The sequence below is a fragment of the Bidens hawaiensis genome, unplaced genomic scaffold (assembly GCF_021521415.1).
Source record: "Bidens hawaiensis isolate Kalapana, Puna unplaced genomic scaffold, B.hawaiensis_p1.1 tig00017762_1, whole genome shotgun sequence".
In the NCBI taxonomy this organism is placed as follows: Eukaryota; Viridiplantae; Streptophyta; class Magnoliopsida; order Asterales; family Asteraceae; genus Bidens; species Bidens hawaiensis.
In genome coordinates, this window is record NW_027492680.1 from 132317 (window position 1) to 148734 (window position 16418).

The window sequence follows — 16418 nt, forward strand, 5'->3', positions numbered from 1 at the left end:
AGACATCTTGTTTTAAATTTATAGACTTGTGAATTGTAACCTTTGTAGTCATGTGAGGTAATGACTATGTTTAAAAGCATTAGATATGTAAAATTGTATTGTGTGTCTACTTTTACTCGAATTTCACATTTTACACCATCAAGGTCCGCTAAAAATAATACGTAAAATGTAGGTTTGGATGATAACATTAGAAAACTCAAGGTCGACTAAAAATAACTAAACGAGCTTTTTTTAAGACTCAGCTCAGCTCAATAAGCTCTGCTAGTTTTAGGGTTGTCACTCTTACCTAAAACCGATCGGATAAAACCCGTACCCGAACTCGAAGAATCCGTGAGAGATTTGGATTGAGTTTTTGGGTGTTGATTTAAAACTTTGAATCCCAAAAAACCCAACTAAAAAAACTAACTTGAAGAACACCCCTAACTAGTTTGGAGCCTTTTTATCAATCCAAGTTCATTTGCACAATTCCACATAGGGATGAGCTCGAGATTAGAGGTGGGCAAATAAACCGCTTAACCGATCCGAAAATCAAACTAAAACTGAACCGGTTTGAAATCGATTATATAGAAAACCTGTTTGGAACTAATCGAAACCGTATGTTTGGAACCGTTCTGTAACTCACCACCAAAACAAGTTCCAAATCGGTTAACCGAACCCGGCCAAAAACCGGTCAAAACCCGAACCGAAACCGACCGTAATATGGTAATTAACCGGTTTCAACCCTAACATAAACCGACTATAAACCGATTTTAACTTTTGTTGACCAAACCGAACCAGTTTCAACCCAAACCGGTATTGAGTTTTAAACGGGTTTGTTGACCAAAATCCCTATCCCGTAAATTCGAAATATTTGATACCAGTATCGGTATTTTGTGTAAAATTTATGAAATACCGGTACTGTACCGATATCGAAAACTAAAAAACTTGGCACCGATTCAGTACCAACGGCACAAAATCAATACCGAATTTAATACCAGCACCATAACCCTCCCGAAAACACTCATCCTAATAGCATGTTTCATTTCAATTCCAATTCCAATTCCAATTCCAATTCCAATTCCAATTCCAATTCACATCCCAAATAAAAAAACCACACACCACACCACACCACACCACTACGACACCTTGTTTGACCGACTCATTTTACAGGACCAATTACCAATTAGGGTTTCCAAAACCTGAAATGGGATGGATGACGACAACGTCCATGACACCCACACCTACACCTTCTTAACCAAAGGCTCCGACGTTGAAGTCACCTCCGACGACGACCACACCTACTACTCCGCCACCGTCATCCACCACCACAACAAACTCGTCTACCTCGAATACCACAACCTCTTCTCTTCATCCACCACTCGATTACGTGAATACGCTGACACTGCTTACGTCAGACCTAAGCCTCACTTCTCAACCACTAGTCCTTCAACTTACAACCTAAACGACGTCGTTGACGCGTTTCACAACGACGGCTGGTGCACAGGCGTAGTTACTGACGTCATCGACGAGTTTAATTATATTGTTACCTTTTTAAACCGGTCTAATTGTGACCAGGTTAGGGTTAATTGTGAGCAGCTCAGAGTGCATAGACGATGGGTCAATGGCAGATGGTTCCAACCGCAGAAGCAGGTTTATGCATTTGCTGCTTTGTTATTATTATTTGATTGAACTCTGCAAATGTTACTATATGTGTACTTTCTATCTATGTTAGGGTTTATTGTTGTTGGTAAGGTTAATTTACATATTTGGGGGTTTTGTTTATACATTTGCAGCTTTATTATTATTATTAATTATTGATTATTGATTGTTAATTGATTGAACTCTGCAAATGTTACTATATGTGTACTTTCTATGTATGCTAGGGTTTATTGTTGTTGTTGTTTAGGTTAATTTACATATTTGGGGGTTTTATACCATGCTTAGGGTTTATTTGTACATATAGAAGCAGGTTTATGCACTTGCTGCTTTATTATTATTCCTTTATTTTTAATATTAATTATTGATTAATTGAACTCTGCTAACTGCTATATGTGTACTTTCTATACATATAGTAATATTTGGGGGTTTTGTACCGTGCTTATGGCTTATATGTACTTATAATGTGCTCTGCAATTGGATGTTGATGTGATAATATTTGAGTTCAATTGATGTAAAAAATCCCGATTACTTACTGAGTCATTGTTAATTCATTCGATTTTACCTAATTGGACCAGAAAATCGGCAAATCTGGTCCGAATCGGTTAAAAATTTTCAAGTATTTGAAAGATGGTTCCAACCGCAGAAGCAGGTTTATGCATTTGCTGCTTTGTTATTGATTAATTGAACTCTGTTAATTACTATATGTGTACTTTCTATGTATGTTAGGGTTTATTGTTGTTGGTTAGGTTAATTTGCACATATGGGGATTTTTGGGGGATTTAGTTATACGATAAGTGAGGCATCGTGTTTAGGGTTTTATTTGGGATAATGTGCTTTCTAATTGGATTTTGGTGTGATAATATTTAGAGTTAGGAGTTTATTTGTTGCAGTGTTGTAAAAATCTCAGTTAGTTACCATTTAATTGTTAATTCGGTGTGCTACCGGTTCAGTTTTACCTAGTTAGACTAGAAAATCAGCAAAGCTAGTCCAAATCATTCAATATCGGTCACATTTGTTATTATTGGTCAAAATCTTTGAAGTATTTGAAGGATTACACTTTGGGCTGTAAATGAATCGAATTGAACAAGGCCTTGTTTTTGTTCGTGACCTCGTTCGTTAAGCTTTTATAGGCCAAGCGAACGATTCACAAACACCTAACCGAACGGCATTTTTTGTTCGTGTTTGTTGATTAAGGAATTGAACTTGTTCATGAACAGTTTACAAACACAAACAATGTTTTATTTTATTTGGCTAACCGAGAATGGCCTGTGACAACGTGCTTAGGGTTTATTTGGTATAATGTGCTTTCTAATTGGATTTTGGTGTGATAGTATTTGAACTTAGGAGTTTATTTGTTGCAGTGTTGTAAAAATCTTGGTTGGTTACGGATTAATTGTTAATTCATTGTGCTACCAATTCGATTTTGTCTGAACAGACTAATAAACCGTTAGTTGGTCGAAATCAGTTGACATTTGTCGAAATTGGTCATAATTTTTGAAGTATTTGAAAGATTATACTTGGAGCTGTAAATGAATCGAATCGAACAAGGCATTGTTCATGTTAGTCTGTTAAGCTTTTATCGGACAAGCGAACGGTTCATGAACATCTCAATCAATCAATCATGCCCAGTAAAATCCCACCGACAACAAAGCTATAAGTAGGGTCTGGGGAGGGTGGGATGTAGGCACACCGTATCTCCATCCAAAGGAATGTAGAGGTGGCTTCCAGAGAGACCCTCGGCTCTAAGTACATGTGTATGAAGCAAAATAAAGGAAATCAAAGTTTAACAGTTATATACAAACTACTACTAATTATAATAATATTAATAATAAGATCACAGTTTAACAGCTATATAAAAGCTAATAATAATTATAATAATAATAATATATGTAAGGGAAATACCATTATGGTATGCGACCTAAATAAGTTAAGTCTAAGCCCTAAGGTATTCAATTCTCTCTAAAAATCCTTAACTTTAATTCTACTTCTCCACGAATTCCTATCCTCAACCATGTCCTCGGAGAGGTTTAGGTCTATCAAATCATGCCTAATCCTCTCATCCCAAGTCAATTTCGGTCGTCCTCTACCCCTCCTCCCCTCTATAGTAATGTTTTCTACGGATCTAACAGGATTCGTCGTCTGTCTTCTCTTTACATGTCCAAACCATCTCAATCTCCACTCTCTTATCTTGTCTGCTATGTTCGCCACCCCTAATCTCTCGCGAAACACAACGTTTCTTATTCGGTCTAGCCTTGTGTGCCCACATATCCAACGTAGCATTCTCATTTCTGCTACCTCCATCTTCCGCACTTGTGCCTTCTTGATGGCCCAACACTCTGTTCCATATAGCATTGCAGGTCTAACTGCCACCCTATAGAATTTTCCCTTTAGTTTAGTCGGGAAACTCTTGTCGCACAATATACCTGTGGCTGCTTTCCATCTACACCATCCTACCTGAACTCGGTGGGTCACATCACTGTCTAATTCCCCATCGCTCTGTACAAATGATCCAAAATACTTGAACTTCGTTACCTGCGGGACCACCTGCCCTTCAATTGTGATCTGTGCGTCTTCATTGTCGTTTATCCCACCAAAATCACAGTGGAGGTACTCCGTCTTAGATCGGCTAATCTTTAAACCTTTTGTCTCTAAGGTTGTTCGCCACTCCTCAAGCCTCATGTTTAGATCTTGTTTTTTCTCAGCAAGTAACACAATATCGTCTGCGAACATCATGCACCACGGGAGAGTCCCCTGAATCGACTTTGACAACTCATCCAAGACTACTGCAAAAAGAAACGGGCTCAACGCTGACCCCTGGTGAAGACCTACCTCTACAGGAAAGAAATCAGTATCCCCACTGGCGCACGGACACTTGTTTCACTCCTGGTATACATATCCATAATTATCTCTATGTATTTCCTGGGCACTCTTCTACCCTCCAAGCACTCCCAGAGCACCTTTCGTGGCACACTGTCGTAGGCCTTTTCTAGGTCAATAAACACCATATGTAGATCACGCTTCTTCTCCCTATACTTTTCCATTAATCTTCTTAGAAGGTGTATTGCCTCTGTGGTGGAACGCCCCGGCATGAAGCCAAATTGGTTGACCGTAACCTGAGTTTCTCGTCTAAGTCTACCCTCAATCACTCTTTCCCATAGCTTCATAGTATGACTTAGTAGTTTGATTCCTCGGTAGTTACCACAACATTGGGCGTCTTCTTTGTTCTTATAGATAGGAACTACAACGCTGCTCCTCCACTGGTCTGGCATCTTACCTGATTTGAGAATACTATTGAACAGAGTAGTTAACCACATGACTCCTTCCCCCCCCCCAGACACTTCCACACCTCGATGGGTATGTTGTCTGGGCCAACCGCCTTAGACCTTCCCATTCTCCTAAGTGCATCCTTCACCTCTTCTCGTGTGATCCGTCGGCAGTAGCAGTTATTCGATTGTTGTCGTTGAAAGTTTGTGTTGTCATGTTCTTCTTGGAAAGCTCTCCCATTGTTAAAAAGATTGTGGAAGTAGGTTTGCCATCTTAGCTTGATGTCCTGCTCCTTGACCAGTACATGCCCATCTGTATCCTTTATGAACTTCACCAGTCCTAGATCTTGCCTTTTACGCTCCCTGGCTTTGGCAATCTTAAACATAGCATGTTCCCCCTCTTTTGTTTCTAGACTTTCATACATCCGTTTAAAGGCCGCCTTCTTTGCTTCCGCCACCGCCATCTTCGCCTCTATCTTGGCCGTTTTGTAGTTGTCCCTCAATTCCACTCGCTCCTCCTCATTCGTGCACCTCATTAGCTCTCTAAAACATCCTTGTTTGTCCCTTATCTTGTCTTGCACTGCGTCATTCCACCACCAAGACTCCTTATGCCCACTTGTCTTTCCTGTTGTGACCCCGAGAGTCTCCTTTGCTACTTGGATGATCTTTGTCTCCATAGCTTCCCATATATGAGTTGAGTCCCCATTTAGTCGAGCCCGCGTATGCAGCATGAGTTTATCCTTAAACAGTAGGAGATTTTCGTCCTTCAAATTTCCCCATCGAATTCTCGGTGTACCTTTCTTCTCTCGAACAGTCAGCTTATTTCTGAAGGCTATATCTGTCACTAGTAGTCGATGTTGAGTCACAACTGCCTCCCCAGGTATGACTTTGCAGTCCTTCCACCAACGTCGGTCTCTTTGCCTCATCAAAAGGTAGTCAATTTGCGTGTCGCGTCCGCCACTGCTAAAAGTGATTAAATGAGAATCTTGTTTCCTAAAATAAGAATTTATAATACCTAGGTCATGTGCCACCGCAAACTCTAGAAGATCTGTTCCGGTCTCATTCCTATCACCAAAACCGAAACCCCCATGTACGGCTTGAAAATCATCCTTAACCTTACCAATGTGTCCATTAAAATCACCTCCTATGCAAATCCTCTCCCCCCCTAGGTATGCCCCCTACCACTGCGTCTAGGCAATCCCAAAATTCTCTCTTTTCCTGATCCCCTAGGCCTACATGGGGCGCGTAGGCGGAGACTACTGCCACTACTTCCTCTCCTAGTACTAATTTCAACACCATAATCCTGTCATTATGTCTTATCACCTCCACCACACTAGTGTGTATTTCCTTAGCCACTAGAAACCCCACTCCATTCCTAGCTCCATCAGACCCCGAGTACCACAACTTATACCCATTACACTCAGCCCCTCTATGTCCTTTCCACTTAGTCTCCTGGAGGCATGCTATCTGAACCCTACGTCTTTTAAGCACATCTACCAATTCTAGCAACTTACCATTTAATGTTCCTACATTCCAAGAAGCCAAACGCAATATACGCTCCCTATCTTTACTCTTTCCTACACCCCTCGTTTCAGGACATGGTCTTAGGTAATAGTCATGGTTCCTACACTCTATGGTTGCAACTAAACACACAAACACAAGCAATAGAACACCAAATCAATAATAATAATAATAATAATAATAGTAACAAAAACTAATAATAATAATAATAATAGTGTGTAGCAATAACAATAATAGTCAAGAGATCTTAAAATGAAAATAAACTCCAAAGATCCGGATCACGTATGTTCTAATGATAATAATAATAATACTAATAATAATAATAATAATAGTGAGAAAGGAACGAGTATACCGTGAAGATGATGAAGGTAGATACAGCTCAACGGCAGCCAGGTTACAAGAAACCCTCGTTTATCAAAACCGGGAGAACACCGAGATATAACGAATCGAGCTAGACAACACAACAAGGTGAACCAACAATTCCGGCGACTTTTATAGAAGAAATGAACTTGTTGTGAATGGTTTACGTACACAAATGAACACAGATAGAGTTTTATTGATTGGCTACCAAGTTTGTGGTTAGGTTCATTTACATGTTAGGGGATTTATCTATACAGTAACTAAGGCACGGCGTTTAGGGTTTATTGTTCTCTTTTAATTGGATTTTGGTGTGGTGGTATTTGTACTTAGGAGTATGTTTGTTGCAGTGTTGTGAAAATTGCGATTGGTTACCAATTGCTAATTTGGTATGCTACGGATTTGATTTTACCTAATTGGACCAGCAAATCGGTAGTCGGTCAAAGCATTGGTTCAAATGGTTTAAAGTTGGTCAAGTATTGGTCGAAATTTTTTGGAGTGTTTGAAAGATTATACTTAGGGCTGTAAACGAGCTGAACAAGGCCTTGCTCTTGTTTGTTCATTAAGCTTTTATCGTCAAGCGAACGGTTTACAAACACCTAAGGGAACAAAATCTGTTCGTGTACTTGTTCATGAACGGTTTACGAACACAAGCAATGTTTTATTTGATTTGGCTAATCGACAATGGTTAGTGACAACGGTTCGGTTTGACTACCAAGTTTTTGTTGGTGTTTTTGACTTTTTTCTTAAAATTCATATTCATATTTTAGTTTTACATATAATTTAATCACATAATACTCATATATATTTCTGTTTTATAGTTAATAATTTTGCTTGAATCTATATGATAAGATTAGAAAACTCATTGAAAAATAATAAAAACTTATAATGGTCAAACATTAATGAACATAAACCGACGTAAACGAACTCAATTGAGGGAGCATGGCCTCTGTTCATCCTCATTCATTTAATTAATCGAATGATTTTTTTTATTCATGATACGAACCGGACATAACAAATTTCTCGACGAACAGTTAACGAATAGTTCGCCGAACGTTCTGTTTGTTTATATAGCAAGTAATTCACCGTGCTTTTTGTCATCTATAATGTGCTCTCAGTTTGATATTGGTTTGTTAAAATTTGAAATCTGAAGTTTATTTGTTGTTTGTTTGTTGATGCTAATTTTTAAATTATGCTTCTGATTTCGTTTCTCTGACAAATTCTCGGAAGGGAACAGCAGGATTGCTGTTCACTGTAGGCAAAAAAGTGGAAGTGTCTTTTGAGAGAGAGAATGCGCGTGATTGTTGGCTTCCTGCAACTATATTAAAAAACACCGACAACAATACTTTTTTGGTTGAGTATCAGCAGCCGGGAAGTGGTGACGAGGCGGTTCTTCATAAAGCAACAGTAGATTATCTTCATATTCGTCCGACACCGCCTCCTTTGAGAGTTAAGAGTTTTGTTTTGTTGGAAAAGGTGGATGCTTATTATGATTTTGGATGGTGGAGTGGAGTAGTAACCAAAGAACTTGCTGACAATAGGTATAATGTGTTCTTTAAACATACGAAACAGGAAAGAGAGTTTGTTTGCTCGAGAGTAAGGCCACATATGGAGTGGAAAGGTGGAAAATGGTTCAATGCTTCTCAGGTATTCATTTCATTGTATGCACATATATGGTTAACTGGATTACTTGTTTGTTATTTGCACTTGTCCCAGACTCCCAGTCTATTTGGTTGTTCACTGTGAACTAAGTAGTAAGTAAATACGTGTTTGTTGTCTAGAAGAAAATGTGGAATGGTCTAAAATGTTCCTAAAGATCATATGTGTATGCATTAGCTTAGGTACAATATCGATCATATATACTTGAAAATGTATACTAAATGCAATTAGATGTTAACATACATACACAGATTAAGAATCTAGTCTTATTTGAGCAAATAAACTTGTTTATATGCTATTGTAAATGTGCCTTTTGTGATTGAACTTGAACTAATTGTGTTGGTGGAGGTTGTAATTATATAAATCTTAACTCTGTGTAGGGTGACATGGATGGGAGAACACCTCCTTCCTTGATAGAGCAGCAAATTGAGCAGACAACACCCAACACTGACAAACAATCCACTATTGCAACATCAAGAATGAAGAGAGCAAGGCAGAAAAAAATTGATAGCAATGATAATGGTGCACCGTCTTCAAAGAAACCACATGATGAAATTATGAACGATGATTCAAGTAAAAAAACAAACGGTTCATCTGTTGGTAAATCTGAGGGCATTAACTCTGAAGTAACTGGAATGGCTGGCCAAGCCGTTGGTAAAAGTGAGAATCTTTCTAGTGGAAAAAAAGTGGTGAGCTGAATGTCCTATACAATTATATTTTTTTTATCTAACAAGCAATGGGTGTCCAGGGGGCAAAGTTGATTTATTTTTTTCAATTGCAGGGTAGTAAGCTAACAACGGATTCTCCAAGAAAGAGAGGGAAGTTAACCAACGAGCTTAGGAGCTTGCAAGCTTGTGACACAGGTGTGTGGTTAATGGAATCCTAGTTCTAAACTTAATTAGCAACCTTGTTTATTGAAAGCTTAAGATGAAAACAATTTCAGCTAAAGTTGACTCCACCCCCAAATCAATAACCGAAGAAATTGTGGAAGAAATTCAGGAAGAAGACGATATTGACGAAGATTCTATTGTTCCTGTTGTCGTGGGTTTGCAATGTAATGGGATGTCAGTATCACAAGGGAATATACTTCAGAAGCTGTCCATTGAAAAGACCCCGAATGTTACAGAAAGTGACACGCAACCACCCAGTGTTCCACTTTCACCATTAACAGTAGCTGAGAAGGTGAGAAAAAAAACATAATTTTGTACTTCTACTAAAATTTTATATAAATTGGGTGGTTGTAATGTTTTTCATATTTTCATTAGCAGGGAAGTGAAGTGGATACTGCATCTGTTGCTCCAAAAAGAAAGAGGGGTAGACCACCTAAGTTACGGCCTTCAAGCCCAACGACTCCTGCCACGGGTAACCTTTAACTTTTATTTATTTTAATTATTTATTCATGAATTGTGGTTTGACAATTTAACAATGCATACTTCTAAACATTTTTTTTATAAAATTGCAGTTAATAATCAGAATGGAGATGTTGTTCCATCTGTGGTGGAAGATGGTCAAAAGAAAGAAGAGAACCAGGGGCCTGTAAAGGAGCAACCGACGTCGGGGATACAGAAGGCTCCATTGAGTAAAGACAAGCTACCAAATAAAAGTACAGATGGTCAACCGAGTCAAGGGACGAAAAAGTATTCAGCAAGGAAAGGAAAACGGGGAAAACGGAGGACAATTAGTGTAAACACCGAGTCTCCTGCTCAAGGTTCAATGATAACTTTCTTATAAGTTAATGGTTAATCATTTAATGATGATCATCATGATGCCCTAGCAATCCTAACATAACTGTTTTTGATGTAGATATCGTTGCAACTAACGATGATGAACCTATTTCTATTTTGTTTGAAGCTAAACACTCTCCAACTTATCATGGCCCAGGTAAGGCTCTTTTTACCAAATTTTAAATTTTTTTGAAATTTTTAAATCGATGATGATCAATTACATCTCTAGAAGGAACTGCGGATGAGAGACTTGCACTTGGTGTACCAGTTGCCAGAACCACACCACTATGGGAAACCGTAGAATCAATGGAAGCCTTCCGGATGCTTCCACAAAAACCACATTTCCGTCCACTGTTGGAAGGTGTGAAAGAAAGTGCTCGTGAAGGGTTAGCCATCGGTACTATGGTTACATTTTCGATCCTGGTTAACAAGACTCTTGGTTTGAGATTTGATGAACCAAGAAGTAGAATAGAGGACTTTTTGGAGACCCTTGTGGAACTCGAAAACAACGGGTTTGATGTTAAGGTGATAAGAGATCGGTTGACTCGATTGCTTTTGTTCAAGGACAAACAGGACGAATTGGTAGAGCGGTCAAAAGGGGTTGCTGAGAAAATAGAGGAACATAGTGAGCAACCTTTTGATGAAGAGATTAAAGCGATCGATAGACAGATAAAGGAGCTGGAGGCTAAAAGGAAACAGGTGGTGTTGAAGAAGAAGAAATTTGATTCGGAGATTGGTGTTATGGAAGCATTGTCCGAGGAAATTGAGGAAGAAATGAAGAGAGTAGGTGCGGAATTTGATAAGTTAGCCGCGGCCCCTTTGTGATTAGTTGGTTGTTATTGTTTAGGTTTCTTGTTGATGTGAATGTTGTGTTGTTTTTGTTTTGAATTGTAGTTGTAAACTAGTGGTGGTCGTCATCGTTGTCACCACCCTCGTTGTTACAGGTAAACATAACATTGACTTATAACCCCTTAGTTTCCTATTCATACTTAATGCCGCTTCACTCTGAAATTCTTATTACTCAGTGTGTCTGCGTTCTTTTTAGTTTGAAAGAACGAGTATACGAAGCCTATAATTGGTAACGAAATTCATTCGTGCCAACTTTAAAATGCTTAATTCAACATCATTGTAGTGATATGGTTTTAACATGACGAGTGAAGTAAACGATACAAACGCTTAATCGAGCAGGTATAGAGGTAAGTATTAGAAGTTCAGATGGGAAGAACTGAAGAAGCTCTCAATAACAATCTTCAATTCTTCATACAATATCCTCTCTTTCTATAGCTCTTTATGCTTCAACTAGATGGGCCATTTCATTTGGGCTACTTAACTGGATAAATTGGACTTGGGTGTTGTGTAATTATTATTGTTTTAATTGTTTCTTTGCTAATATCACAAAAAATATTAAGTTTTTAAATTAATAATATTTTTTTAAAAACCACAGTAGACTTAAAAAGATTCAGCTATGAATTAGAGGGGTGCGCCATGTCTATGCAGTAGTGCAACACAAAAACGACACGTGAAGAACCCCACTAGCAACTAGCAAGCTAGCGTAACAGACCGACGGGGTATCATGAAGTTGCAAGATCCCATGTCAAGATGGTTGTGAGGCTTACCATTTTTTTTTATAATTTTCTATTATGTTATATAATAAGGTTACTATTTGCATATCCCTGTGATAGGGGTTGATATCTAATCATTTAATGCAAATTGCATGTGTCTTAACACTGGATTTGACCATGATTTGAGGGGTGGTTGGGATTGCATATGTTTTAATATTGGATTTGATCATGATTTAAGGGGTTGTTAGATAGCTTATTAAAACAAGACTCCATGAAAACGCGTTTCTTTTTATTTTTCCTTTTTTCCCCGGATATGAGTACATATACAAGCCCATAACCCTCTCATATGCATCCAAACCCATTAATCATGAAAATAAGCCTATATATAAAACACGAAAAATACATGTATAATAGTATAATAATACAATCAAAATTTTGGTTATGTTAATTAAGTAATTAACTACTAAAGCGTAATAGGCAGACAACTATCATACAGGAACACTAAATTGGTTTTTTAAAAACACGTAATATTAAAGAAAAATGTTTGGTTTAATTAAGAAAAGAACATGTTTTGTTTGCACATGGATGATTGGACATTCATTGAACCAAAAACAAATCTAGAGACCAAATCACATGTTTAAGATTTTCCTTATAGTGCTTTATGACACCATCTTTACATCATGTTTTGCTCATGGGCCCAGCACCACATCAGCAACAATGGGTTACAAATCAGATTTCGGCTTATTTTCTTTAGTCCTTTTAAAGATTTTGTGGTTGTTATAAAAATAAATAAATAAAAACAAAATTTTATAGCGATCCTGGTTGGTATGTCATTGCATCATCTTTTGGTTAAAAAACCGATTGACTAGATTCTAACATAACAACATGTTTGTGATTGAGTTTGAAAGCAACTTATTGACTTAATTGTTGTTTTTTAAAAAAAAAACAATAAGTTAAATGTGTTTTGTCAACCACAAAAGTCCTTTTCGTTTTAGCTTTTTAATAAGAAAAAAGATTGTTTTCTAAAAGTCATAAATCCTGACTTTAAAAAAATGGTGTTTTGAAAAAGCCAGTAAGTCCATAAATTGTTTTCAAATTCAATTTCAAACATAACAAGAGTATCAACCGAAGTGTATAATTTAGTTGTGGTTATATACATAAAAAAAATTATACTTCAATGATTCAGTTATGGTTATATATACAGAACGTTAATTAATATAACAAAGCCAGACTGGCAAAATAATATCTTTACATTTTGTATTTTTTTATAAATAATATAGTATATGTAAGCAAAAAAAAATAAATTGCAAATTTTAGGAAATAATATATATTTCCTAAATATGTCTTTATATATATATAAGCTCAAAATAACTAAAATGAGTGATATATGCAATATTATGCTCAAAACTGAATCAACTGATTAAACATCTCCTATTAGTTGAATAAATGAAACACTTCTTCTAAGAAGCAAACAGATGTAATCAAACTTGACCAGTTTTAAAGATATAATTTAAAGAAACTAAAACTGTTTTAGTGACAAAAATATATATAATCTAAAGCCAAGGAAACTATTTTAATCACCTGACATAAAATGATACTATACAGCCAACAATTAAACTTGAAAATTTGTATTACTAAAAACCGATATTCATTACAACATACCGGTCATGGATGAAACCCGAAAGGGATATTCATCAATGAGGGAGAAGCTGCAGCAATGCAGCATTGTAACCGAAATGATACACCCTCAAAACTAAAACCATGACCTGATATCAACTGATACAAGTGCGGTGTAACAGACAACGCACACGCACACCTGCGAAAATTAAAAAAATAATACAAGAAAGTTTAAGTTGTCTAGGGTTTGGTAAAAGATATGAAACCATTCCCATTTACATATATATAGGTTTAAAGAGTAAGGCAAAACCAATAATTAATTAACCTCTTGGAAAATATATACTAATAATTTAAAACAGTTGGCTTGGATTTATAAACTTCATACAAAAAAGATAAAAGATGCATGCATGGATATTGTTGATATATAATCATCAGTGATGACAAGGCAGCATGTCTTGAAGAAGCCCAGCTCCTTGGTCTAGTTTTAGCATAGCATGTGGTACTGTGGTGGCCGTGGTGGCAGCTGCTGCAAAGGTGGCAGTGTTGATGAGATGGTTAAAGGTGGGGATTAGAGGTGCGGAACTAGCGGCAGGCGGATGTGTGTGTTGGCCTTCATAGGTGGTGATAACATAAGATGGATCATCCATACACCTTTCCACTCTCTTCTTCACATTACATGTTGCACTTGTGCATCTAAAATAGCTCCTACAAGTCACCAATTTATTAGATTAATAATTAGTCTTCTTGTTAACTGAATAACTTTCAACGGACGGGGCTGGTAAAACGTACCCCGTCCCTGAATTTAAATACCTCGGCCGAGCCAAAATAAAAAGACTCATAGACCTTAACGAAAATTTTTTATTCACTAATGTATATGGATAAAACTTTTATCGACCGATTTATTGTAAGCGGAAACCATTCTGAGCATGCAATTATCTTATAAACCATTGCAAATAATTAACCTTATTTTTAACACAAAAAAAACATATATATGTAATATGTATAAAAAAGTATGTGTCCTGGCCGATGGTGCAGCTCGCGCACCCTCCGAGCCGCCCCTGGTACTTGTCCTAAAAACGGCAAATCAGGAGGATCTTTTTCTTTTTTTTGCTTTTAGTGTGAAAATGAGAGAATATGAGTGACTTAACAATTTAACAAGGTACATGCATCAAGTAAAAGTGGAGTTTGGCTAAACAAACACCAACAACGCGTTATTCAAACATCACGAACATGTCGTACGACCCACATGGCCTCATATTATATGAGATGCAAAAATGGCAGATCATATAACCAATATAACGTGTCTGACTGACACATAAATGACTGACGTAACCACTAACAAAGTCATATGAACTGTGTGACTATTAAATGCACACGTACATATGACGTTTTACTTTACACGTATAACTTCATATAAACCATATAATGTAAGACATGTACTTTTTAACGGAATCATCCTAAAAAATAGATAGGTTGAGTATTTTACGAAACTAACAAAAGAGTATCATTACCTTGGGAAACGGCTGTTTTTTACGGCTTTCTGGCCGTACTTCCGCCATCGGTAACCATCATCCAAATGATCAACATCAGTCCTAGTCATGAATGCAAATCTTGGTGCTTTCTCTTTCTTTTTCTTCTTTGCTTTTGTCATGTCTCCACCCATTGCTAATTTCTTCTCTTTAACACATGACCTATATGTTCACATGATCTATTCATTTCCAATTTAAGTAAAACATTTAAATAAATACCTTTTGAGAAATTCCTATGTTATATCTAAATCATGTTAATTCCATCAATAATGACTTGATCGAATACATGACAACGTTATACATTCGCGTATCCATACAAAACCAACAAAGATTTACGCGACCAAAAGCTCATGACCTAATTAACTCCTTAGTCATCACCATATGTGTGAAATTGTTCTCGCATAACGACTTCAAATATGCTGATTTTATTATTTAAAACTTGAATACACCTATTTTATATGCATTTGTGATTTATAATAATAAGTATTATCACAAGATACATTTACGATTTATAATAATATAATTATAATCACTTGATACATTTACGATTTATAATAATATAATTACAATCACTTGATACATTTATAATAATAATAATAATAATCGTACATAAAAAATCATTCAAGATTATTTGTTAACTACACATAACATCATAGCTCATATATGTATATATAGACAAAAAAAATCTAAACAAAAAAAACCCCTCTTTTGCTTGTGTACTTACCAACTCTATTACATTCATTAATCCCAATCCAACATTTGCATATATATGCTCATCCAAATATGTAACTTGATATAGTACACACAATAATATATATAGATCTAGTAATTACACTACGCCAAAATGATACATGTTTAATAATGAATAATTATTAATATTCAAAACCCATAGATTTTTTCATCACATTTAGGGTAAGTAAAAAACCACTAATTAAATCAATGAATTTAAAATTCTTGGGGTGTTTTATTCAAACACGGTTTAAAATTCAAAATAATAATAATAATAATAATAATAAATGAATATGATCTTACATGAGTTGTTGATGAGCAGTAGGTGAAGTGCAGATTGAAGATGAATTCGATGATGACGGCGGCTGTCCATTTAACACCACCGATGATGATTCTATTTCTTCATCAACACCAGTAGTACTTGTAATAATATTATTATTATTCTCCTCCTCCTCCTCCTCCTTGTGAATAATAATATTATCATTATCAATATTAATAATATCTTGATGATTCAAATAATGAGGTGACGGTGGTGGTGATGTAAACGCCGTCGTATTATGATCAAACATAGAATAATAATAATAATAATCTTGAGAACCTAGTAACTCCATGAACCCTAGTGATGAACTACTCTTCTGGTGTTCCACGTCATCACCACCAGTAGCAGTAGTAGTAACAAGTGGTAGTGATGATGAAAAAAGATTAGATGAAGCATCCATATTATTATTATTATTATTATTATTATTATTATTATATGGGTTGGTTTCCATTTTCAGCATCATAGAATAATATTAATATTTGTTTTTTTTTATGATTTTG

At 36.4% G+C, this 16418-nt stretch overlaps 2 protein-coding genes across 6 annotated transcripts; one reads left to right on the forward strand and one right to left on the reverse strand.

Moving 5' to 3' along the window:
* The first annotated feature begins 1146 nt into the window (after nucleotides 1-1146).
* Nucleotides 1147-11210, forward strand: LOC143554609 (DUF724 domain-containing protein 7-like). 5 transcript variants are annotated; one of them, XM_077044327.1, is made up of 9 exons: nucleotides 1147-1629; nucleotides 8010-8426; nucleotides 8819-9127; nucleotides 9220-9301; nucleotides 9382-9620; nucleotides 9704-9800; nucleotides 9901-10146; nucleotides 10242-10319; nucleotides 10395-11210. In XM_077044327.1, exons 1-9 carry the CDS (start codon nucleotides 1189-1191, stop codon nucleotides 10985-10987), a joined length of 2502 nt encoding a protein of 833 aa, XP_076900442.1. In that variant the 5' UTR covers nucleotides 1147-1188; the 3' UTR covers nucleotides 10988-11210. The 5 variants fall into 5 exon arrangements, with proteins under 5 accessions (XP_076900442.1, XP_076900440.1, XP_076900441.1 ...); XM_077044325.1 differs by having other exon boundaries at nucleotides 10392-11205; XM_077044326.1 differs by having other exon boundaries at nucleotides 9707-9800; nucleotides 10392-11205.
* A 2532-nt stretch (nucleotides 11211-13742) lies between these two features.
* Nucleotides 13743-16369, reverse strand: LOC143554598 (uncharacterized). The gene is made up of 4 exons (XM_077044313.1): nucleotides 16148-16369; nucleotides 15903-16060; nucleotides 14853-15032; nucleotides 13743-14046 (listed from the first exon to the last, which is right to left on the reverse strand). Exons 1-4 carry the CDS (start codon nucleotides 16367-16369, stop codon nucleotides 13773-13775), a joined length of 834 nt encoding a protein of 277 aa, XP_076900428.1. The 3' UTR covers nucleotides 13743-13772.
* Nucleotides 16370-16418: the final 49 nt, after the last annotated feature.

What these genes read in the sequence shown, in the direction of transcription:
- LOC143554609 (XM_077044325.1), top strand. Translation starts at nt 1,189, where the DNA reads ATGGATGACGACAACGTCCATGACACCCACACCTACACCTTCTTAACC. An exon ending in CCCAACGACTCCTGCCACGG is followed by an intron (nt 9,801 to 9,900) that starts GTAACCTTTAAC and finishes ATAAAATTGCAG; the next exon opens with TTAATAATCAGAATGGAGAT. An exon ending in TCCAACTTATCATGGCCCAG is followed by an intron (nt 10,320 to 10,391) that starts GTAAGGCTCTTT and finishes TTACATCTCTAG; the next exon opens with AAGGAACTGCGGATGAGAGA.
- LOC143554598 (XM_077044313.1), bottom strand. Translation starts at nt 16,369, where the DNA reads ATGGAAACCAACCCATATAATAATAATAATAATAATAATAATAATAAT. An exon ending in TGTTTGATCATAATACGACG is followed by an intron (nt 16,061 to 16,147) that starts GCGTTTACATCA and finishes ATTATTCACAAG; the next exon opens with GAGGAGGAGGAGGAGGAGAA. An exon ending in AAAAACAGCCGTTTCCCAAG is followed by an intron (nt 14,047 to 14,852) that starts GTAATGATACTC and finishes GGTGACTTGTAG; the next exon opens with GAGCTATTTTAGATGCACAA.